Genomic DNA, 27,538 nt, shown 5'->3' with positions numbered 1-27,538 from the left:
TTTAATAATAGGTTAGATTGGCAGTACAAATACCCTCAAATGAACCAACACATTTATTTGTGACAACATTTCATTAAATTGATTAATTGATTGCGTCAATCGACATATTAAGCACAAAACTTAATGTCTTAATACTTTGAAGACATATTTAATATTAAATTATTCATTACAATTTATTTTGAATTTAATTCATTATAACATTTACTAGTAATTTTGTAGTGTTGCAATAATAATGAGTTCATGGACTAACATGAGAAACTTTCTTTAAAATAGCTAAACATTTACATGAATTTATATTTTCGAAATTGTGAACATTTAAATAGATATGGAATTGAAAATGATTAATGAACCCTAAAATATACTAAGTTCTTAAAATTACTTACATTTTATTTCACATCACACATATTACGCCTAGAGATATTTTTCCGCACACGAACACAAACACTCCCGAACTTCACTTTTCGAATTCCCGGCCTCCACTTCCACCTCTCCTCCTTGTTCTTCAGTTTTGATGTTCTTCTCCCGCCAGCTCATTGACCACGCCTCTGCCAAATCTCTCCATCATAATTGGTGAGTAACAATTTTCCATATCAGCATGGCTGTCCCTTACATTGTCGCACGGTTTTTACAAATAAGCATTTCCTGTTTGTTCACCATCGGCGTCTGGGCGGATGTGCGTATCTACTTACACCCGGGGGATGTTTGTCTCGAATTGCAATACGAGACTTCCTTTCCAGCAACTATCTGTACATCTATTCTATGAATTTTATTTTACTAATAATACATATGTCTTACAATTTTAAAGTCTAAATTTAATGAATTTCCAAAGCCCTCACCTTTGAACACAGATGTCGTACAGAGAGTGAGTGAGGTTGAGAGGGTTGCCAATTGCTAGTTGCCAAACCCTGCCTCTGACACACGACGGCACTCCCTGCCACCACAGCTCCCTTGCTTTCTTACCAGTGTGCCTGTGGATGATATAATGTGTGAGTTCTGAAACTCTGGTAATACCTTAAGAATTAAACATTGAAACAATATAATATAGATTAGGATGGAAAAAATTTAATTAGCTCTTCTATATATTTCGTCACATCATTTAAAAAGTTACTGGAATTTGTAAAACACCAACACATACATATTTTGTCTCTGACAAACTTTTTAAACGCAAACTTGACCCACATGCAGTACTTTTTTCCAAACCACACATATTTTATAAGCTTTAGCAAAATGTTTTATTTCCCAAGCTCCTAGACACTCCATTAATATCATTCTTTACTAAATTGTTAAGAAATACTACATTACAAAAACATGCAACAGCCTGCAATTTCTATAGATATATACGTACAACACACACATAGATTACACACAACAACATATATATTATAAAGCATTCTTTATACCACAAATCCAATCTCCAGCTACACATTATAGTTACAAACCTAACTCGAAAAACTATTTAAATATATTTTAAAATCATATTACACAAAAATAAAGTTAAATGGCAAAGAGCTGTAAAAGACTGACCAACTGATAAACAACAGATTCCCAGTCCGAAATAGTACACCTAAGAGCTGGTAGTCTTCACCACGTGACAGAATGTCTGTGTAATGGATGAATTCCTATGAACCGCTTGCGATATTTTTGGTAAATGGATAGTCCGACAATTTAACTTGAAGGACATTTCTATCCAATTATGTGCATACTCTTTAAGGAAAATGAAAATTTTGAATTTTTGAAACTTTGAATACTGGGACAACATAATAGTTTTAAAAATAAATCATAAGTAGATTACTATATATTGTACATATATCATTTGTTATCCAATTATACAGAATTAAATTGTCTATAGCACGGCCATTTTTATTAATAAATGTTTTTTTTTTCAGAACACTTTGAAAATTATACATATATTTAATTTTATATAACCAGTTTACTAATCAAAAAAATTTGTACTGTGGGAGAGCTAACATTATTCTATTCCTTATATTTGTTTCTGTTAAAATACAAAATGTTATTATAATCGGTTGAAAATTTTAGGTTTTATAAAAAAGTCTCATTACTAGGTGCACAGCCGACTGACACAACAACTGGTGCGAAGCTGTGCTAAAAATAGATAATGTGAATATCACAGGATATGCTTCCACACAGCAAATTATTTTCACTCCTTGTATTTTCATTTCTACACGAGTATTACACAAAAGTCATCAGTTGGGCAAATATATGTCTGGTCATCTTTAGGAAAAACTAGTTATATACCAGTGTCAGATAACTGCCTGCTCATCTTAAAAGGATTAAGGAAATATTCAGTAACTTACTTTACGAATGTATTGATTCGTTGCCCTCGAGGAAAAATTTGATTACATTTTTGTTGTTTACCAAAAGAAGAAAACCTAGTCTAGCTGGCCCTGAGGAAAACTAGTCTTTAACTGCCTTGGTTAAACTTGCTTGATATTGATACATTATTTAGTTGGTGCATGAGCGTTTTTCTAATGGACATAATATAATAAGTAAATAATAATGAGATAAATCAAGAACAATACTTTTATTCCAAAAACAAGAATAACTATTTACAAATGGGCATGTACATATTTATGTCATTGTTTTATCCTTGTAATTAATTATATTTGCTTTTCAAAACGATTAATAATAAGTTTATACTTCAATAGTGGTTTAATATATAGAACAAAATAGACACAAATGAAAGTATACAGGGTCGAATGACACATTTATTTGGGTATTCATTGACAATTTGTAACACCACAGTGATGTACATGAACAAGGGATTTTTTAAAACAGTAACTCTGATGAAAGTATTTCTATGAGAAACATAATGTGACAATGTTTCTGAGACATTGATCAGCAAATATAATCTAGGTTTTTCAAAAGAGAGAGATAAAAAAAAATCAAGAATTAACTTTTTACCCATACTTTTTTAAATTATGGACTAATATAAAAATGCACTTGTGTTTTAGAATGTTTATCTACTTTTTATTAATTTTAAAGCGATTAATAAAAATGTGAGAAAATTTCATAATAATAGATAATGTATCAAACAATAGTTTGTGTAATGAAATGTACTCATAACTATTATAGTAACTTATTTTTAGTGACGCTATTTATTGTACTCATGTGCAAAAATATAAATAAAGATATTAAATAAAAAAAATACGCTACAAAGCAAAATTTAAAACAAACACAAAAATCACTTTAAACTCAGACCTTAGAGGTATTATTAAATTAAAAAACTAATTATCACACAGTATACAATTTACTAAATCAGATGTACTCCAAACATACAAAGTTGTATATCAGAGCTTTTTCTGTCTTCATCACAAACAAAAGTTATTTACTTGATATGCATGAAATGTTTTTCTAGAACTAATGAAAATAAATTAATCAAATGATAAACCCGTACATCTGGTCCCATCTAGGCAGGATCTCCTGAGTCCACACTCTTGTAGCCTGGGCTAACTGTTCCTCAGCCCTCAACTGTTGCTGGAGCTGTTTCTTCCGTTGTTTTGCCTCCTTCAGCTCTGTCAAAACATAAGCGCAATTCATCAGAGAATGGCAGTAACAGACCAAATACATACGCCCTTATAGTAAACCCTTGGATCCATAATATGATTCATAGACCGATAAACTGTTGCTGAAGCTGCTCTGTGTGCTGTTTTGCCTCCTTCAGCTCTGTCAAAAGGATGCCAGTAACAGACCAAACACGTATATCGTCCAATGTGCGTTGAATCTCCTGGATCCACTCATTATTGTCTGGGTCAATTGTTCCTCAGCCCTCAACTGTTGCTGGAGCTGACTCTTGTGCTCTTTTGCCTAGCTCTGTCAAGATACAAGCACAATTATCTCAGTAAGAGACCAAACTCCAATATTTCTATTCCTTAAAGAATAAATTGTACTGCATAATATTGAAACATGAATTTAAAAAAATAAAACCTATATATGAAACTCTAAACAAATAAAAGCAAAACAAAATGTATGAAGGATTCATCAATTGGCTTTGTGTTGTTTATGAGACGTGCAAGTGTTCTAAATTTGTTTAATTCTTGTCAGAACTCTAAGCAATACATCTATCTTCCTTGAACGCAACCACACAAGGATTGTGTGGTCTTTCAGGTTCATCAAAAGATGAAACTGAAATAAAATTTATCTTGTGAAATGAGAGAACATTTAAAGTTTACTGATTGAACACATTAAACTGAGATACTATTTTCATTACATTGGCATCTTAGTTTTTATCATTACTGCCTCCAAGAGCACTGACCTTTCTTGCGAGCAGCCTCCACCATCTGTTGGTACTCGAGGCGATGGCGAGCCTCCTCCTCCTCACTCTTCGCTGGCAGGTTGGCAGGCCTGTCCAACTGTATGAGGGCTGAACTGCTGGCAACCCTGTTCTCGTGAGAGAATGTCCTCGGGCCAGAGCTGCTGGAGCGAACACTACACGGCGAGTCCGGTGCCAGGCTCCCGCCATCAGACTGTATAGTACACTGGTTAGTCTCAAGACTAAACTATCAGACTGTATAGTACACTGGTTAGTCTCAAGACTAAACTATCAGACTGTATAGTACACTGGTTAGTCTCAAGACTAAACTATCAGACTGTATAGTACACTGGTTAGTCTCAAGACTAAACTATCAGACTGTATAGTACACTGGTTAGTCTCAAGACTAGACTATCACCAAACAGATAGTCTTACATATAAAACGTTTGATCCAGTTAAAACAACTCGAGAATCAAGAATGTTTATTGTTGTCCTACATTCAGCATTAACAATGAAACACAACGCATGAGTTAGGCTACATCATTTATCACATTTAATTATAACTAGTTTCTTATAACTAGATCAAAATTTCCTTATAACTAATTTAAAATTTCCTTAGAACTAGTTTCTTTTAACTGGATTAAAATTTCTTTATATTTAGTTTAATTTTTTTTAATTAGTTTACAATTGAATATCATTAAAATCATTTACGTACACCTTTTCAACTGAATAAAAGGTTTTCATTGCTTTCATTTTCAGCCATTTAACCAAAACATTCTTAAAGTTCTTAGTGCACACTGTTTTGGCATTATGAAGTAACTTATAGATTTGTTCCAATGTAGACAAAGCTATGTTGGGACTTGTTTACCCTTGTGTATTTCATATCCATTAGATTTGCAGATTTGGTATTATGAAAATGTACCAAATTTTTAAACTAAACAAGGTCAGATCTTTTTAAATATATACTAGGCTATGTAAAATGTAGATACTAGGCAATATTAGTATGCTTAATTCTATAAATGAATATTATAAAGAATCTCTCTCAATAATGTTCATAAGACAGTGGATAGCTTTTTTTGACATTTAAAAACTACTTTTACACCAGCAGAGTTGCCTCAAAGAAAAATGCCAAACAAAAGGTGAAAGTGAAAAATAGGCATTGATAAGTAAACTAGAACTTGTACATGACTTAATATTTTTTAGACAAAAAATGAGTCTGGAAAGGCAGGAGTAAAGATAGTTGGTATGAGCACCCCACATGTGTGTGTACACTTGTAAAATCTAGATTGTCCTAAAAACTTAACTGATTTATTTTCAGTCTGTTGACCTACTACCTAAACTAAACACAATTTTTTGTTTTTCTTGGTTAACCTTTAGTTTATATGCGTGAAACCATATGTGTGATCTTTCCCAATATTATATTATTCAGGTCATACTCATGACCAGATGTGAACAGAGTTGTGTCAACTGCATAGAGTATGGTTCTGTTAGGCACAAAGTTAGGCAGGTTGTTTATAAAGACAGTAAATAAGAAGGGGCCCAGGTTACAGTGGCAGTAACTTTTAGACATTGAGGGTAGATGCCTACACTAAGAATGGGACTAATTACCCATGTTAATGAACAGGATATCTCTTCAATTACTTTTTTAAGCACGAAATTTTAGAGACCAAAAACATCCTCATATTTAGAATTGCTTAGCCTACTTACAATATTACACACATAAGCAATGCTCACTTCAGACCAAGTAAAATTAGATGAATCAGGAGATTTAATACTCAATGATTTTAATATATCTATAGGACAGGTAGTGCTTACAATATCACTATTTGTATTTACAGTATCATTAATATTTATAAAGAGTCATTAAATTCAGCAATTGTAATATGAGAATTAGGCTGTAGACATTTTTTGTTTATACATTTAGAACTCTTTAGAACACTTTCTGTCGCATTGTTAATTCAAAAATTTATAAAAACATTTTGTTAGTTACATCTGTCTAGATATTTTTGTATACTAATTAGAACGTGTGCTGTATAGCCTGTAACATAGATTGTGGCAACAAGTAAAACCAAGAATTCGGCTGATAAACTGGGTAAGAACTTATAGACCCCATCATGTATATAAACTGTGCAGAAGCTCAGTTCCACACTGTATGACTGCAATTAAAATACAATAAATATATCAGGTTATAAAGCAATAAAAAAATCAAATTAGTTTTTTCTACTGGTATATATACAAAGGACTTGACCAATTCTTGGAGACCCATTCCTATAATACCAGGAACAGAGTTACCTATAGACTCCCTGCACACCACCTGACTGCCTATGAAAAAAGGCCTTCCTACATCGGGGCAAGGCTATTCAACATACTTCCATCAAAGCTGAAATCACAGAGAAGCAACAAGAATTTTAAAGGAGCTCTTCTTGACTGCCTAATGGAGAGGGAGTTCTACTTTGTTGAAGAATGCCTGCAGATGGGGAGACCTTCTCATTGAATGACCATGTACCTCAAGCTAAAAACTCTTGACGCCATGACTGTACTTTATGTTCATGTCAATGAAGATAATTTTGTCTTTGTCTTATTAAAACTCAGATGCTAAAACAATCTCTTCAATTATAAATTGAAGTGAACTTTAATTTCAAAACCTTTAGGTCAAAATATTCTTCCAATTACAGCTCCTGTTCTATGTGTTTTATGTCTTTTGACAGCTTTTGATATAAATGTGAACATAAATCTAATAAAAAAATACAAAAAGAAGTGTAAGCATTATTAGAAATGGCATCATTGTGCTTCTGTCAAGTTATAATACTACTAATATTTAAAGACGTAGCCTATGTGGATTGTTTTGAAGTGATAACAGATAAGAAAGTGAATAGTTCATTGAGAACTGTCACTAAAGCCATCTGCAAGGTCAACTTAATTGACCTTTACTCCCAGCTGTCAATAACAAACTATTTGCAGGGCTCCTTGCTAACAATGACTAGGACTCTAAAGATAGTGATACAGGAAGAAATCTTTGATCTACATTGAAATTTTATAACTTAAGCTGTTTAAGAGATAATTTATTAAGTGAAAAAGCATATGTTAGGAATAATTATGATTAGTTTCTTAGAATCAAATCATGACTGTTAAGGTTTTTAACTCCCTAAGTAAAGACACTTCTAAAAATACCTAAATAGTTTCTATTGTTTTAAATAGTGCCCTTTTATTGGATTTTATTTACAGCTTTGATAGAATTCTACAATGTTAAGTGTCTTAACTTGAAAATTTACCGACATCTTTCCAACAAACAATACCATCCCACTTCATTAAATAGTGAAATTTGATCAAAAATATATTTGAATTATATATCTTACAGAGAGAGAATTAGTAGAGAAAATCTTCATCATACTCAGATATTATATCAGATAATTCCCGTAGATTAGGTAAGACACAACAATAATACCCTCCATCACAAGACCGAATAATTTAACTGTCAAGTCATGAACTCCTGTATTTTGACTATTTAACTATGGTAAAAATTATTAAATAATTTCAAATTACACAATTATTAAAGAATTAATGATGCTAAGATTAATTAAATGGTCAAAGATGTGTAACAGTGAAAATTACATTCTATGATTTAGCAATTTTTCTAAACTCATGATTATTAGTATAAAATCCTTTTATGAATCAGCAGCAAACAGATCCTGTACTTGGTATGAAAAATTTCTATTGCTTTTCTTAGTCCCAAAATCCTTTTATGAATATAATAAAACAATGGTATTTTCAAGCACAGATTTGTTGATTATATTTGCACATAAAAGTACAAAAATAAACAACATGTTAATCAATTATTTTATAAGTTGTGGCATTTAAATATAATCCTGATATCTGTTATAGAAGTTTTGATTGAATAAATCCTGTAAGATAAGTACAATGAAAGTAATCAATGCAATGTTGAATGTAGTGGAAGACTCTGATTACATACATCAGCATAGTGGTCGACTGTGAGGGAGGTGTGTGAGGACTGCGGAGACGAACTCTTGCCGAACAGTTTCCAACTGGCGACACTACGAGTGATGCTATCCTCCGATCTCGATCCCGACTTCCAGTTGAACACATTTCTGTAACATAACACCATTCCATTCAAAACTTTCTAATGGTAATTTTCCCCAAACTACTAGAAACTTACATGGTACGCACTGATATTTATTTTGTGATTTTTCCTATTTCATTTTCACTGTAATGAGTGATTGGTTGAAAATTTAATTCCATAACCATAATTAAACTTGATCTATCAATGAATTTTAACTTTTAATGAACTCCCAATGAGAGCTATTATTTAAACCGAATTGAAAATAATATCTTAACAATAAAATAATTTCAACCTTTTTTAATCTCCCAGCTTTAAAAAATATGAGTAAAGGTACAAAAATGATTATGTAAGAGATGCTTAGTAATATTACTGTTTGGTACAACACCATTGTATGATACCATCGATCTATGCCTCTAAAAGTAAGGTAATGAATTGACCCTGACAGACTACATACACTACCGCTACAACCAAAAATCTAAAAGCTCCAAAAGACAAAAAATGGGTACAGCTGTGAGGTGAGAATGAAATATGTCTTTATTAGAGACCTCCCATCATCAAACCTCTTAACATATAATGATTTTCATGATAATTAAACAAGAACATTTACTTATAGAAACGATTTTATAGGAAAGTAAAACAATGGGCAATGAGCCTTTACAAAGACCTTATCATCAATAATAAACAAATATAATTAAATATTGAAGGACCCGACAGAATAAATGAGATAAGGCATAAATTAACTGACAGTAAATTTTTTTATCATAAACAAGAGAATTCAACAGGAAACCATATATAAATTTTCTAGTCTCTATGACTATAACAGTCTCTAAGTTAACACAAACGGATAGACTGTTCTTTGACTTTTTAACTCTAAAATCAATACCTTTGGACCCAAAGGAAGCATATAGTAAATTTCAAGTCTCTAGGGCCTTTATATTAACAGTTACCACAGACAGACAGATAGCCGGTCTGTCTCTTGATCCCAAAATCAATCGTGAACTTCCTAGGATTAAGAAGAACCTATACAACTTACTCAGTTTCAAGACATAAGCCCTTTCTTTTGAGAGTTATTATACAGACAGATGGATGGACAATTACATGATTTCAGTAAGATTCTGTTAGGCCCTTAATGAGGTGGCCAGTAAGTCATGTGTACTAATTGTATATGGTACTGAATAATAATGGTAATGCTCTCACTAATTCTGCTATAGTCCCATATATTAAAAAAAACTAAGATGATATATATTTATACATTCAATTCATTAAATATATATATTCAATAATTTATTTCTACATTCAGGGCAAAAACAATTGTTGCATACATTTTTAGTTAACATAATAAAATATGGGTTACATCAAATAGGACAAGAGGATCTTTAATTCCAAAAATAGGAATATTTGTAAATTAAATGTTTTTGACCTTAAAAATTATTACAGCACAACATAGCTTCTTTCTAAATACTAACTTGATAAACATTTTCTAATAATTAGTGAAATTTGTAAAATAAGATTTTTACAGCCAAATGAGCTAGTCACATTAAAATAATGAGTATAAATCAAATTGTAAAGCATTTCAAAGCAGGCATTAATTAGAATTCAGTGAGCAACAGCAACTGAACTGCTTATTTATTCATTAGATATTTAATTTTTATCAGTAGACATATTTACAAAAAATTTTACTAATAATAGAGAAAATGTTTCCAAGTTTAAACATTTTCTCTGTTTTATGTATTATAGCTACTAATTATTGACTTCATCAAAACAAATTGAAAGTTTTTCTGTTCTTACATGAAATACTGTAAGTAACTAACACCACAAGATTATTAAACAGGAAAACATATGCCAAATTACATTATCAGAGGATATACACATCCTTTAATGTGGTAAAGCAATGAGTGCTACAGTTTGGCAGTTACGACGAAGAGCATTTCTATAGTTTGAGACACAATTCTTCTCAATACTTAACTATTCTGGCATTAACCAGATTAATTATTCAGTTTAATAAAACTGAATTCACAGTTCCCACTTTGTGTATAGTGAGTAAAACACAATCACATAGTTACGATAAAACGACTCACAACTGGCAGTATTTATTGCAATAAATGTTTATAATGGCAACAGTTCTGACAATGTTCACTCGATTACTGTATGAGATAACAGAATTAATATACACTTTAGCCAGAATGGAATAAAACTTTGTGTTAAGAAATTGAATCCCTGATTCAAACAGAGATAATGTGACAGTTTTAAATAGTATGCAAATAATATACACTCTGTAAATTCAAGCAAGTTTTGCGTCCAATCCGTTTATTGTGTTGTTTTCTGCTATGGATATATTTTAAATCAGTATTTCTATTCATAAACGACAGGTAATGGTTCCAACTTCCAGAGAAATCAATAAAAATTTAAAAACAAGTTGGAACCATTTTCCTTCAAAAAATTAAGTAGCATAAAAAAAATTCCTTCCCTAAAAAAATTATTTAATTTCATAGGATAGTTGGCCGTCATAACTATCACCGCCTAACCGGTAGTATTCCACTTCATCTAAGTTAGATTTAATTTTATGTTTCATTCTAAAATTATGTTTTATGTTTAAAATTTTTCAAACAATTTTAAACAACTATTGAGTATTATTTTGGCTTTGGTACAAACAAAGTATGAGCAAATAAGAATTTCATATTAAAAATAAGTACTTATCAAGCACTTATATTGTGATGATGTGTCATTTTTGTTTGAATATAAAGGCCTACATTTAAAGAATTTATTCATGCAAATTTAAAGCACTTAAAAATATTAAAAAGTTAAGTTCAAGCATTTCCTATTCCAGAATTATTAAATACCAAAAGGGTATGAATTCCAAAATTTGGGATCTTAATCTGTATAACAGATTAGAACACACAAAAATCTAGATCGTAAACTTGCCGACAACAAATAATCACTCATGAATCCAAATATGTTACTCAGTTATGTATATTTTTACACACAGAAAGTTAGCAATTATAAACATTTGTATTAAAGTTACAATGCTAAATTTAATATATGATAACTAAAATGTTCTAATGAGCTCAAAAAATAATAATTACTAATTGAAACTAATTTATAGCAGCAAGGCTCAAGATTGTGTCACTACTAGTTACATTTTTACGATGTTTAAAAATCACAACTTTGCTACCTTAAAAAAGGAGAGAAGTACACTAAACAAAATGCTTAACTAATGAATGAATGGAGACAATAATTACCCATTGCAATCACTGTACAGGGTTATCATTCAGGTGGGTAATTGCAGGTTTCACAGGGTCAATCAAGGACATTAATTAATTACTGAACGGTCTGTGATTGTCTGATACAGTACAGAAGAGAGGAATAAGCACAGACACTGATAGACAACAACTGACAGTACTGTTACTGTTAGTGATAAGTGCCATATTGATCAAGTGCGCCTCACTAATCAGTTGTCCTTGGATAACTCTATGAATACCAATCAGTCAAATAAACTCGTAAATTCATTCGTAAAACTCAACCACTCACACAATGACAGGTATCAGTTGTTAACTATAGGATCATATATGACACATTTCTATCAATGTATTTCCCACTTTTTTGTTACTGTGAATGCACATAAAACATGCATAGTAGAATATTTAATATGTTATTACGTTAGTTGGAAGAATACAGCATGTAAAGTAGATTGCAAGGCTATCTTGTCAATACAAATTCTTTGCTTTAGTAACAATTTAAGTGGCTTTGACATTAAATTAAATTATATCCCATTTAACACATCCAGAAATAAAACAGCAGACAACCAGCAATTAATAATGCAACAACAGTAAAATATGCAGACAATGAATTTACACATGGGGCAGAGAGTGTCAACATTGTGTAGAATCTGAGGTAATCCCTCAAACTGAGGTAATTATGTATACCAGGTTTATCATGTACTACATGTGCCTAATGGTAGTACAAGGGCTATCCAGAAAGTAACAAACGTTTTGAAATACAAAATTAACCAACTGAAATAGGAATACTTTATTACATAGATTTAAATACACTCTTCGACTATTTTTCTACAGAATTCCCGTTCAAATTAAGACATTTATCATAACGTGACACAAGTTTTTCGATTCAAGCTTTGTAGAAATCTGCCGTCTGAGATCTTAACCACTGATTAATGCCAGTATGAAGTTCAGTGTTACTATTAAAGCGCTGTGTTGCGAACCAGGTCCTCATCACTGGATAGAGGTGATAGTCGCTTGTTGCCAGATCTGGGCTATAAGGCGGATGATCAAACACTTCCTAATCAAAATCATCCAAGACTTGATGTATATAATTAGCTGTATAGGAACGTGCATTGTCGTGGAAAACAAAATTTTTGAGCCAGATTTTCCCCTACGCTTGTTTTGTATTGCTCGCCGTAGCTTGTGCAATGTTTCACAGTAAGAAGAAGAAACAGTGTTTTATTTAAAACAACAAAATTGAATAACAGGTGTTAAGCATGGAACCAAGTATAAACAAACACACTACAGCAATGGCCTGTGGGCTGTCAGGATTCAAATCCCGGTGAATTGAAACGTATTCTGGTGTACACTTGTTCTATGTTTCACAGTACCTCTCTGCATTGATTGTTGAGCCTCATTCAAGGAAATCAACCAGAATCACATCCTTAGCATTATGTTCATCGTATTCATCAAGAAAAGACGATGCAGCAAGTCTTTGTTTTTTGTGATCTTCCTCAAGGATTTTTGGAACCACCTGGTACAAAATTTGTTGTACCAAGCTTCCCTACAACAATTTCATTAAGTAAACTTCATGAAATTTGTGGGAAATGTTCTGAGAGTTCAGTCATTGTGGAACAGTGATTTTCACAAACTTTGTCATTGATTTTCAGCATAAAATATTCAGTCACTAGGCTAGGCCAAAAGCTACGACTATCATCATGAACATTGGTGTGGCCATTTGTAAAGTCAATACACGACTGCCTTACTCTGTTTTTACTCATTATCACATTTCCATAACTTCACACAGTTGGTAATAGATTTCAATTGGTTTATGATTTTTTGCCAACAAAAACCTCATCACTGAACGCACTTCACAAGTGGCGGGATTTTCAAGTGCGGCATACATTTTAATTCATCACAGTGCGAAAAGTAAAAGAGATACAGACCGCGTGTGACTACAGTTCGATGCATACTGAACGCCAGGGTGTTTTGACACTAAGATAGCAGCTGTGTCCCACCCACTGCCACACCATTCAAAATCGTCTGTTACTTTCTGGATAACCCTAATATATTGCTGCACTAAGGGAAATGGTCAGCAAGTTGTATCACAATATTCAACTTTTTCGTATTGTTCAATGTTTAGGTAACTTTTTTCTTGAATGTTAAGAAAATAGAATTCATTCATAAAAATTTATTTCAGAATATTTTTAGGAACGATCCCCTTTGATGAGATTTCACACTAATATAAACAATCATTTCATTATCATTAACCACTTGATTCCTCTCATCGACTTGAATGTTTATTAAAATATTATTTCTCTCTCTAAATTCAGTTTAAAAACATTGCAAATATTGAATCTGACAATATTTATAAACTATGACACTACTAACAACATAATCAAAGACCTTACAATAGTATCGAAAACAGTACAGTATTTTAGTAAATCTTTATTTGGAACATGCCGATATTTGAATGACTTTGCATTACGACCCAAAATATAAAGAGTACAGTATCTGTAAATTTTTCGGTAAATATTACAAAGCATACCTCATAATGTGCATAACTTGCTGCAGTATTTTTATGTTTATTTTTTCAACAAAATCTAATTATATTATTAGTACACTGATTTAATACTATATCTACACATGACATCACATTATTTTACTTTAGAGTCAACCCTTTAGTTCCCATTTATACCTTGTTTTAAATTTATTTTAAAATTGTTGTCTGGTTTTTAATTATATTTTCTACAAATTTCCATGCAGGTCTATTAAAATAAAAATATGTTTTTGAAATAAGTTCACAATTACAACATTAGTAAACAAATAACCATTTTTAACCAAATATTGAACTTTTGATAATGAATGTTTAAGTTGTAATCTCAGTTAAAAAAATATTTCCTTCATAAATAATCAACAATGGGCAAATATGTTCACTAACTGATAAGAATCACTGGCACATATAAAGACATCTGGAAATGACTCATAGTTTCTGTTTTCAAGGATTTGTGATTACTCCACAATCTAAGGTGCCAATTTTCTTATGTCTATATAGAAAGGTATATAATTTACAATTTATAAATAGCTTCTTCTACAGTCTTTCCTGAAAACCATTTTTTCTTATGACTCAGTAAAACAAATGTTTTATTCCTAAAAGTTATATTGTAGAATCTGGTACAATAACATGTGCCTGCAGTGGTTACATAAGAAGGGGTTTCATTCTTAGGTAATCCAGTTGGTTGTCACATAGCAACTCTTTCCAACAGCTGCTACATCAAAAGAACTTGTGACTATATTAATGAAAAATATTCCATATTGGTGGTCTGTAATTTAATTTTTCAAATACTGGAATCTCCTACAACACGCAAGTCAACTTGTTTCCACAACTTTCTTTTATTTATAACATCTTATAGGTGATATCATGTTGAAATAATCTGTTACATATTAACTCAATAGGCAAATGACAGAAACGAGTTATGAAAGAAATGGTTGAAAGTCATGCATGTGCTCTATTATCACTAACCAGAATAGCATTGCAGCAAAAATGTCATCAACGTAACTTCCATCTATCCATTTACATATAAACTATTAATTATATATGAGTTATAAAATAGTTTGATAAAGTACAATTAAGACTTCTCAATTTAAAATATAGAAGCTAAAATAAAAAAATTATACTTTTGTTAAATTTAGCATTATTTTCTACCAGGATAAATATTACAAAAGTAAAAGATTATGTAAAAACATTAAAAGAAATATAATACAAATACAAAAATATAGAGACTTCATTCTACTAACTATATAATAAAAGTATGCATCCCAATTAAACTTTTCATTCAAAATTAGTTAAAAATAAAAAAGCCACAGTTTTTATCCTTTAATAATTGTGCTAAGATTTTAAAACAATGTAGCCTACATTATAAAACAAATTAAGAGAGAAACTAAAATCAAAGATTTCATAACCAAAATGTATTAATTTAGTATGATTGATATCAACTTGAACATTGACATCACTCTTAAGTAACAAATGTAACATAAGAAGTAGTTCGTAGACGGATAGAACGATAGACGGACTCCCTTTTACTTTTTTATCTTAATATCAATAGAACTCTTTCTTAGGCCAAGAAAAATCTGTATACCAGGTTTCAAGTCTCTGGGACCTTTTAATCCAGTGTTATTGCATGGACTAGCAGATGAATTACCCTTTGGTGTTTTGACCTTAAACGATAACCTTCTTCTTCCTTGAATAACGAGGAACCTATAAACGGGCAGATGGACAGACAGACGGACTGCCCTTTGACCTTTTGACTTAAAATTAATAGAATTCTCCTTTTCACCAAGAGAAACCTGTGTATTAAGTTAGAAGTGTAGAAATTTGTAAGACCTTTCTATCAAGAGTTATCGCACAGACAATTGGACAACACAATTTCAATAAGGCCCTGCTGGATCCTTAATAAATGGCCAAAATTATGTACAATTTTTTAAATGATAAGTCTTTATAATGGTATACCATGGTAGTCCATGGATTAATATCCAAGAGTAAAATTCTTAATTAAAGTGGTTTGTGCATTCATGCTGGCACTTTTGACTTAAACCTTCCTCTTGAGATGAAACTCACAATGACATTTTACTAATCCTTCAGCATGTTACAAACATTGCAATGGATTGTCATGTTATTTAAACAGTCATTCTCAAAGTTTTACCTGTAGATATATACACACATTAAAAAATACAAATACTAACTATTCAGAATAAATGTTGTACGCAACAACGTCATATCACATCTTTAAAAGCTTTATAATATTCATCAAATTTATAGAATGGATTTCTAAATAGCCAGTCGTGTAACACTATTACAAATTTTTTCTCTGTTACATTTTGTTATGAAGCAGGTAGATTACTATAAATTTTTAAGCCTAGATACATGTTCATCTATGGTTAACCTATACCATGGTAATTCAAGCTTATTACTATCTCTAGTAGCATGGTAATGTGTCATGTTTCTAAAAAGGTATTTGTTAAAATCTTTCTTAACTAAAAGTAAAACTTGAAATATATACAAATTTACAATTATTGTTACAATACTGGTTTTACAAAAAAAAGGTCTACAATAACTTAATGGCTTAGAGCCAGTTAATATTCTTACTGCATTTTTCTGCAGGATGCCTACCCCATTCTCCATACCACCAAACCATACCTTAGAATATTTTCAAAAAGTGAGTGATAGGCCATTTGTACATAACTAATAGTTACATGAATCCTTAAATGTACTAAAAAATATTACTCTTGACAATGTTTTACAAACACTGTCAATGTGACACTTACATGAAAGATTTGAATCATATTTATTCCTAACAATGTAACTAGATTATTAACATCATTTATCATATTTACAGATTTTAAAGAAACAAATAACTTTAGAGTTTTATCCTTGTTTTAAAGAAGGCCATTGATTTAAAACCAAGAGGTTGAATCCAACAAAGTGCCTTCAGAAAAATAAATAAGCTGTTCAATATTTCTATGTACTTGAGCAAAGAGGTATCATCAGCATAAATTGTATAAAGTTTAACCAGTTACTGAGCTAACTATGTAAATGTGTGGACAAACTGATGTGTTGGAGTAGTTATACTACTTGGAGACAATGCACAATTTCATACAAGTGGAAATTATGATTTGGAGCATCATATATTGAGCTTATGAGGTCAGCATATTGCACATTGGTGAATTTTCAGTGTTATAATTTTTTTTTTTTTTTTTTAATTGTTTGTGGTATCACTAATTGGGTCCATGTACAGAGAGTTTTTATGACATAAAACAATGAAATTTATAAAATTCAATTTAGAACCATCTACAAAACGCATAATGAAATAGTAAAATAATGGGAAGAAGGAAAGGAATGCTAATCTATTAAATGAAGAAAAGTGGAATATAAAAGTAACATTTTATGATTAAGTGAGGCAAATACTTGCTTAGGATTATAATTATATACCTTACTATGTTTTATAGCACCATATATACAATGGAATTAATTATAGAGGTCAATCACTCACAAATATTTTTCTTACAATTTGTGTTCACAATTATTGGTATACTATTATTGTACATTGATTTTGATAAGTATATCAACATTACTTTAACATGAATATTCAAATTAACTTTATGGAAAGAACATCTTAAAACCGTTAAATAATGAAAAATAAGAAGACAGAGGATAATTCATTAACATTATCTTAATAGTTCAGATAAACTGCTAATGTGTTATGTAATGGGGTTTTTGACCATCAATTGATATTCTAAACAGCAATTAAAATTAATTGCTATGTATAGTTGTTGGTGAAATAAGAAGTTTTTTTTTAAACAAAACAATATTTCAAAGTTTTTTCATAAATTATTACAAGTAAGAGAGATAACTTTAAAAATTTTATTTTTTAACTGACAGACTTAACAAAATATTATATGAGTATGTTTCTTAAGTCAATGACATTTCTTTTTACACTAAAAGGGCAATAAACCAAAGTAGAACTTGCAATTCAATTTTGTATAAGTTTTCAATGCCATTAACACAAACATGACACATCTATAAGTTTCAGTATTATCAACTTAAAAAATAGTAGCTGTATAATTTTCACTGTTATAAATGAGATGTCATTATTATTTCTCTACTGTTGCGTGACTATTTATTTTATTCATAAACATAGTACCAATTTTAAACGTTTATACATAAAAATTAATTCCTAGTTAAGAATTTGACATTTTACTGATCACTATTTTAAAACCTACGTAGAACCAAATTTGCAAGTAAGAAAGATGGTGAATGGATGCAAGGTGCTGACCTTGACCTTGAGAGCAGTAGGTGACCTTGACTAAGATTGTTCCTCCATTGTTGCTTCTCCAGTCAGGTCTCTTTGTGGCCCTGTAACTGGAATGTACAGTCTGTCTCCTTACTGTAGTGAACTTTTCTTGCTACTTGAGATAATTCTGTACAGTTGATTCTTCTACAAAAGATCTCTCTCATATTTATAATACATCTTTCATGAGTTTCTCTTTGTTACACATGTGGCAAAGAGAATATGAGTTGTTATTCGTAATGTTTAACATCTTTTAAAGTTATAACTAGGTTTGATGTGAATAAAAAGGTAGTAATAACTATCCCGTAGCTGCAGTTTATGTTTCTCCAGACGAGTTAGATACTACCTAACTTTGAAGTGAATAAGAAGTAGTTACTGGTTCTTTTGTCTACTTATATCTTCTAATTTTTTATCCTTTTGTTGGACACACTTACTTGGTACTTGTTAGTTTGTACCAGATTGTCTGTTTAAACACTTCAGATAAGAACATTTTTATTTTATCTAAAGAGTGCCAGTTGGATATGGTAAAAGACAATTTACTGTTACAATGTGATAATTAAAATGTCGATAATATGCACACAATGGTCTGCAATCTAATTGGAAATAAAAACAAGGAGCCTTTAAAAAACCAAGAAAGTAAGGTAGACGTTGCAATGTTACATCTGGGAGACCAGACTTAGAATATTTTTATGTAATATACAATAAAATACATGCTTTTTTAGTAAATCAATGGTATATAAAAAGAAAGTATTGTTTAATACAGATCAGACTTAAATGTTTTTCAGTGATTAATGTAAAACTATTAAATATAATATGTAAATATTATTATACTGAAAGCAGTTTTAAATTTAAAACCATAGTGAAAAAATTTAGAATCAATATGTTTACAGTATGTGAATGATTTAAATTTATGCCGTTCTCTGTAGTTATTATATTTAGATGATTTTTTATAATTTTGTAACTATGAGCAAAGATTTTAATAAATTGGACTCACAATTAAAATGCTAAAAATAAATATTCTCCACAGTTGAAAAACTTTAAAAATAAAATGCAATACAGCATTATACTTTACCATAGAAAAAATACAAATGATGTTATTTTATACAAACAAGACCAAACAAGCAATAAAGGTAATGTAATTCTAGTGCTTATTACAATTTTGAGGAAATATGCAAAACTCAGAGAAAAATTATAGTGAGAGTAATGCCTGGTACTTTTTGCTACAGCACAAGAACTTAAAAGATGTAAAGATTTAATTTTTAATAAAATTTTCTTACACTTTTATTTCACATCTTTATGATCAAAAAGATTAATTATCAACTGCTTACACTGAATAAAACAAATGCAACTCTAATATTTAATACTTGAGGTCAACTTTTGATCTGGTACAAACTAACATTTACTTCTAATTTTAAATCTACTGTACCTCAAAAAACAATTTTTCTGATCAGGGTCGAAACATTTTTATTATCAGCCTCTAAAAGTATGTTTTGTACTCTGAAAGCATATATAAAAACTATTGAATACAGCTTAATTGTAACAAAATATAATTTCATTTTCCAATAAAGCAAATACATAAAAATTACAGAGCCAAACAAAAAATTATTTTAGTTCTGGCTTATATTATCGGTAGATCTGTTATTTGATAAAAGCAAAACATAGTTGTATCTCGCCTTAAGATGTAAACAATAGTACTCGTACATTCTAGAATACCAGCATCTGTGTATCATCTGTCATCTATTATGATTAATTTGAAACTGATAGCATAGACATAAGCATGTGATCCAATAAGTCAGTGGGTTTAGTTGCCACTTTCTATCTCAATTGCCTTAAAAACTGGTTTAATTAACTACTAGTTTGAGAAATAATGAGTACTTTCTCTGTATATCTTGTCCTTTTGCCAAATCTCTTTGAATAGCACTTTAAATTCTATAAATACTAAAACTCAGTTGATAAAATGACATGCATATCTTTTAAAACTCACTACTATAAAAATTCTTCCTAAACAAGTTCCAAATTTCTATTTCAATGGTCATGTGGAAGGAAAGACATTAAAAATATCTCCATCACACTCACTCCGGCTTATATACGCTTTGGGAGGAAGAATTCTGGATGTTTGTTTTAAGTTTGCAGTTCTAATTGGTGAGTGGATACAGAGTAGTGCTAAATGAAGAAAGTTAATTAATTGTTCAGCATCCTACTATTGGTGTGCAGTTTTACCTTGCTGTGACCTTGATGTTGGGACCACTATGAGACCAGTCACTAAGTTCACTAAAGTCACTTAGCTTTGTTTACTGTTTATTTGGGTGTTTTGTAAGGAGTTGGGAAATTACTTCTAGGAGGAAAAGTTTGCAAACTAAAAAATAATATTAGTAAATTAACGATTTCTTTGCTTATTGTGATAAGTGAAAGTAATCTTTCTTTTACTTTTGTTTTAATGGGGCAATGTAAAGAAAGTTCAAATAATATGTAATATGGCATTGGCTAATCCTAAAATTTCGTTTCTTTAAATCTTTTAGGAGAACAATGGTGTAGCCAGGAAGAAATATCGTGATGTATCTCTCCCGAAGATATGAAAAAAAAACATTATTTTGATAACAGTAAAAAGTCAACAGATCACAGATAAATCAGCTAAACATTTGAAAAGTATGCTATAAATTATAGCTCAATAATAGTAATGTGTAATCATTTTGTTAACTTGCACCATGATCAATTAGAAGTAAATTTAAACGATCAGGCCTCTGCTACGCTAGTTAAAACTCATGTTCATCATGTTGTTTTGTATGTATGACCACACAATGTTTAATAGAAGAAGCACTCACATTGTGTAATGCTTGAGAACATTTACGACCAACTACTGTCTACAGTATTAGATATAAATAAATCTTCCTTATTATATTGAGACCTGATTCTATCTTAACAAAGTAATACAAGGTAAGAGTTCGCCACACCGTGTGACAGTTCTAATCTTTAGCTCACTTCATTCTTGAGATGCATGCGGACAGATAGACAGACAGACAATCATACAGAAGTGAAATTGTGTCAGCCTAATGAGTGATAGCCTTCAGTGACCTCAGCCAAATCCCATGGATATCCACCATCATAAAATTTATTCTTGTCTATGTAGAAATGAAGTTTCATGAAATACAGTAAAAATAACAATTTCTCTTGAACATCTTGCCACATTCACATATATGTTCATTACATTGGGTTGCATAGGAGTGAATAACACAAAGATGTTATGTTGTATGTGTAGGGATAGTTAGGCTATATATTATGTTACTACTATGTCACATTTCAGATGTCATTATTGTACTCAGATTGTATCAAAATACATTTATTCTACAATTTTTTCATTGCCATTTCGATTACCGGTACCTATTAGAAAAATGTAAAAATATTCACTAATGTTCAGCTAAACTTATACAAAATTTCAAGTATCTCAATTTGCTATATAGTTATCGTAAGGACAGACAGAAAAATTGAAATTTTTCCACCCATCAAGTAATGGGTTTCACTAATGTTAAACTAAAAATACCCACTATGAAGCCCAAAGTTTTCTCAAAATTAAGTAATATTCAAAAATATACATTTTTTTTCTTTTAGGACAAGAATTTAGAAAATTGCACCTAGTCCTATAAGGACCTTTGCGTTGCTTCCAGAGTGACAGGATATTCTGGATGGTGGTAGGCCTCCTGTTGATATCCAACGAGAAAGAATTTAGGGTACTAATCTCAAGTCATATCCCCTCGGAAGAAGGAAAAGCCAGCTCTGAACCAGCCTCTCTCCAATCAAAGCAGGCAGGGGGTGGCAAACCCTTATGCCTAGGCTAGCAAGAACCTTTATTAGACACAGAGAGAATAAACCCCACCAACTCCAACTGTCATCTCCCACAGTAGACTAGACCCATAAAATTACCCTTGCACTCCAAAATCTCGACATTTGGGGTTAGTGATGTGCTGCTCCTGGACATCCATAAGGTTGCCCAGATTTAAGTGACACATCAGTTTTTGCTGTGCCCAGTGTGGGTTCAACTGGAAGATATAAACCAGCCAGAAGTGACTCCTGTTGGGTTAAATATACACATTAGAACTAAACAATATACATTAAATTAATACTCAACACGAAATTTGGTATATCTTTAAGAAAAACATTATATTCTTTGTATATTAAATGCTGTACAATAACATTGATCGGTCTGCAACTAATACTTCCAAGGTACCTTATTTACTTAGAAAATACTATAAACGGCTCTGTGAAACATGTTTAATAGACTGAACGAATATCAAAGCTTCACCACTTTTGGACACTTTTCATTAAATTAAATATCGATATTGGAATAACCTATAGAACCACAATGTAAAGATTGACTAACAACATCTTCTAGAGCTGATTGTTACAGAAGTTAGTTTCCTTACTAGGGCACAGCAACACCAGCTTAAAATGTTATGTGTCAACTCAGGGTGTCTTAGATAAACATGGACTATGTCAAGGTTTGTAAAGGACCCTTCACTAACAAAAGTCACAGATAAGTGTTGTTGAGATTGGCTTCCATCCTGGGACTCTGTACTACTCTTGGTTCCAACAGTGTCCAAGCTTAGATTCTGTGTCAAGATGTGATATGCATATTCGTGCCTAATTTGACAAAATATTCATCCAATAATAAGGAGATCCTGACTAGTAGCTTAATTTAACTCTCCTTACCTAGGATTTAACTTCCTTTGGCCATAATTAACTGAAATCGAACTTTGACAAACCATAAAATCAATGGAATCAATTTTGTCAAGATCACTTCAATAACAAGGCTCCTAAAATAATTGTCACTGAAAATTGTTATCATCCTAGGGTTATAACCCCTTGAGTGTAATTTTGCTAAATAACTAACAAAATGTTTGTATTTATGAGAGGAGTTTTTTTCTGATATAGCCAAAATCAGCCAGAAAAAACTTCTGCAACGTTTACAGGCTCACAGACAGACAGGCAAGTATTGGAATTTGTCACTGTTAAGCTGTGGGTACTAGCTTGTTTTTTTTTTAATTTTTTGACACTTTGAATATTTTGTAATTTATAATTATATGCAATATTTCATGTTGTGCACATTAATGAATAAAAGAAGAAAAATTATGTAAAAGAATAATGTGTGAAAGCCTATCACAATGCCAGGAAATAAAAATGTGGAGGCTATAGTCGAGTGTCTCATAACACATGTTACATATTGTAAATGGTACCTTTATTATTTCGGCTACCTACTAATACAGACATTGCTGGTACAATATAATGTGTCCGATAAGAATTCAATAACAAAGAACTGGTCAGCAAATATAGTGACATGAAGAGATTTCACGGTATTGGTTGTCGGAGTCGAGTTGCCTGGGTGACCTCATGTGGTTGGATACTATGTAAACCAGTATGCAAGTACAGGCCTGCTGTCCTTTCACATCACCTCAAATAAATTCGGTCAACTGTGTCCTGGTCTGGCATGCAATCAGATTGTCCGGTTTATACTACCACTGATTATTAAATTCTGGATACTAGTGCAGTCATTGAAGTATTATTGCTCCGAATTTTTTTACTGGGAACCGAATTGCATACAATTTTGGAATTAGGTTCATCTTACCCTTAACTTCAAAAGTGAAAATGATTTGAACTCCGCTACCACCCTGGGGGTGGTTGCCACCCCTTCTCAGGGGTGAATTTTTGTTTTTTCAAAATAACCTTGGATATCGATAGAAGGCCTAATTTTAAGCAAATAATCATCTATAAAGTTTTTAGAAAAATCCAATACTTTTGGAAAGTTATTGGAAATTGAAATTTCACAATTTTTTTCACGTTTTTCATCGGTTTTTTGCAAATATCTCCAAAAATATACGTTTTATCGAAAATTTTATAAAAAACGACATTGTAACAGGTAAAAAAATTAACAATTTGGTTTTTTATAAGGTATTCTAAGTGCAATATTAAGCTAGATATTAAAGATCAAAGCCGTTTTTTATTTTGTCTGAAATTTAATTGATGTGGCCAATGCCATCTAGCGGCGAGCAGATGCATTTTAGGCATTCTAATAAAAAAGGGTTTTGTAGTGCTTGAAATAAGCTTTAAAATGAGCACTATTAAAGTTTTTTGCACGTAAAATAAATGAGCTGTATTGTAAATAAGAGGAGCATCTAATGTTTTTCCTTTTAAATCAATGGGTTTCATAAGTGGAAAAAACCCTGTTAAAAAGGGTTTCCACCAAAATTAAAATTAATCGTATTCCGCCTAGAATTAACTTTATTATGAAGAGTTTGATAGATTATATCAGTTTGGCTGCTTCAGGACACATATTTTTCAAAAAAGTCACGATTAAAAAAAATTTCAACTTTTAAAAAAATCAATGTTTTTCATAATATCTCAAAAATGACGACAGATACATATAAAAGTGTAGGGATAACACATTTAGGTATTTTTCTGACAAACAATTTGGTTTTTTCTGTCAAACAAAAAGTGACGGAGATATGATTGTTTAAAGAGCGCGTGGCAGCGCAATCACAGCTTCTCTTAAGCCCTTTAACCCTTCACCGTTTTAGAAAAAGGTTTTTTACTATATATTGCAATGAAGGATGTTGTAGCTCTCTTAATTACCTTTACAATGGTTTTTTATAAATTGTGAAAGCATGAAAATTGAAGGAGTTATGGTCCAAAAACTTATCATATTTTTTTCTACTTAGTAACTGAAAATTTCGGAGTGTGAATATTTTGAGCAATGTGAAAGTACGCAGTATTAATAGAGACCCAAAACTATTGTAATGTGTATATATATATATATATATATATATATATATATATATATATATATACATAATATGGCTCATATATTTTGGAAATTTATATTGTAAATAAAGTAAATTGTTTAATTATTTATTGACTAGCCTGGTCGGCTTTTAAGCTTATTCTCCTATTAATGTAATAAAATTATTTTTTTCAAATATTAAGGTGAGAAATCGATAAAATTGTCACCAAATTAATCGATAATAAAATTAACTGATAATGTATAGTGCAATTTTTAATTCAACACATTTTTTTGAGCTATTTGCTACATAAATATATATTACTAATTAGTTCTGCCCTACATAAAAAATATTTTAAACAGTGGAACTCGTTTATACCAAGTTTTTAATATACTATAATTCATACAATTTAATTAAGAAAATTAAAATTGACCTTACTTCACAGGGTGAAGAGGGTTTAAAAGCATCTTCAAAAGAATACTTGTGGAAGCGATTTTTTTCAATAGCTTTTCACTAATTGCGTATCTGTATTGGTAAGTTTATTTTAACTAATAAAATAAATAATTGAATAAATGGCAATTTTTTACTCTAAATTAAATTATTTTTAAATATGTAATCATATATATTTACTGTTTTAATTTAGGGGTAGCTTTAAGGGTAAAAAAGCTTAAGAATATGATAATCATTTTCGAGAGTGTGGAATAATATTTAAATCCTTTTCAATTTATAATAAAAAAATTTTTATTTTTTATCAAGGGGTAGTTTTCAAGGGGGTTAAAAATGTGATAATTATTATAGAGAATATAAAATATTACTTACTCTATACTTACATCGTTTTATGTCATACCAAAGTATTTTTTTGTGATTTTTTCAATTTAGGGGTTGTTTGCTAGGGTTGTAAGATTTTCAAGGGGTTGAAAATTATTGTAATATGTGGTAATTGTGTTAGAAAACACTTTACAATTTCACCACTCACTATTAGACATGTTTTCTAGCGATAAAATGGCTCAATGTCAATTTTTCCATTAAGGGGTTGTTTACACCCCTTAAAAATAATAGTCGGAGTTCAGATCATTTTCACTTTTGAAGTTAAGGGTAAGATTAGCCTAATTCCAAAATTTCATGCAAATCGGTTCACAGTAAAAAAATTCGGAGGTAAGACCGTATTTTTCGCTTCAATGATTGCACTATACATCAAACCAGGAAGCAGGATATATGTACCTCAACTAAGTTCAGTCAACTGTGTCCTGGTCTGGCATGCAATCAGATTATTCAGCTTTTACTACCACTGAGTATTGAATTCCAGACATATAAAACCAGCTAGCAGGGTATATCTGTGTAATGTCTGATGAAGTTAAATATATCTACAAGTCTGTTGTATTGGTCAACAACAAGACATTGACTGATCCTCAACCAGCAGGAAAATGTTATAATTGATGTCAATTATTCAATAAAACAGGCTGCAAATAATTAATGTTTCAGAGCTTATCAGGTTAATTAATTTGCTCCTCAGTGGGATATTCTGCAAGTTGTGGGATTAGATTGGGACATATTTTCTAAAACCATGTCATGGTATGCATCTGTAAAAGAGGTTACAGGAAATTTTGTAACGAGTCTGAGGAATACTTGGCCAATTTTTCAGTCGCTTTCTTCGATTAACATTTCGTAACTACACAAACTTATATGTAACATTGTAAAACATAATGTCACATTAATTTTTATAGGATACACTGCTGTAAAACAACCATTTTATTTTTGTTTTTCATACTCAAGATAGTAAGAATAATATTAATAATATTAAAAACTAGCTGATATTTTGGCCAAGATATTTATATATATATATATATAGAGGATCAATTTTTGTACCAATTTTTCAGCATTTCCTTTACCACCACTTCATTCTTGGTAATCAAGACATTCTTATGGGATTTACATGTAATAAAAATAATTTGGGATACAAAAAATTGTTAATTACAGTAAGTTTAAGTAAATAACAATAAACAAATCTTTAAAACAAATTATTATTATATTAACCACACTATTTTTTTAGGGCTCTTTAATAATCAGGCATTTTTAATTTCAATTTTCTTTAGGCACCTGATTTAATTGAAAAACTATTTCTAGGCTAATTGCTTAATATTAGAGATGTAGCCTTGAGAAGTGTTTGATATAAATATACAATAATAAACCTGTTAACACTTTCTGATAGATTTAATTCTGTACAAAAATCTATGAAAAAGTGTTAACAGGTTTATTATTGTACATTTTAATTGCTTAACTTGTAAACAAGGTTATTGTAATGAGGTAGTAAACTGAACATGTACTACTTACAGGACGAGCATTGTCTTAGTGCAGTAGAC

At 30.8% G+C, this 27,538-nt stretch overlaps 1 protein-coding gene across 3 annotated transcripts in view; it reads right to left on the bottom strand.

Annotated features, from left to right (window-relative positions):
• Positions 1-27,538, bottom strand: part of LOC124359082 (TBC1 domain family member 14-like) — a 72,441-nt gene that overhangs the window by 35,005 nt on the left and 9,898 nt on the right. For 2 of the 3 annotated variants that reach the window (XR_006922104.1, XM_046811513.1), the window contains exons 2-5: positions 8,241-8,376; positions 4,274-4,484; positions 3,416-3,533; positions 837-968 (exon numbers count right to left, since the gene is read on the bottom strand). Coding sequence is in view for 2 of the 3 variants with exons in the window: in XM_046811513.1 (XP_046667469.1) it covers positions 837-968; positions 3,416-3,533; positions 4,274-4,484; positions 8,241-8,376 (597 nt within the window). In the remaining variant the exon portion in view is untranslated. Of the gene's footprint in view, positions 1-836; positions 969-3,415; positions 3,534-4,273; positions 4,485-8,240; positions 8,377-11,587; positions 11,770-27,538 lie in introns of those variants that run through there. The other variant, XM_046811514.1, reaches the window with a different exon arrangement.

This window comes from Homalodisca vitripennis, chromosome 4, assembly GCF_021130785.1.
Source record: "Homalodisca vitripennis isolate AUS2020 chromosome 4, UT_GWSS_2.1, whole genome shotgun sequence".
Lineage (NCBI taxonomy): Eukaryota > Metazoa > Arthropoda > Insecta > Hemiptera > Cicadellidae > Homalodisca > Homalodisca vitripennis.
The sequence above is the reverse complement of the archived record's forward strand: the minus strand, read 5'-3'. Positions and strand labels throughout refer to the sequence as shown.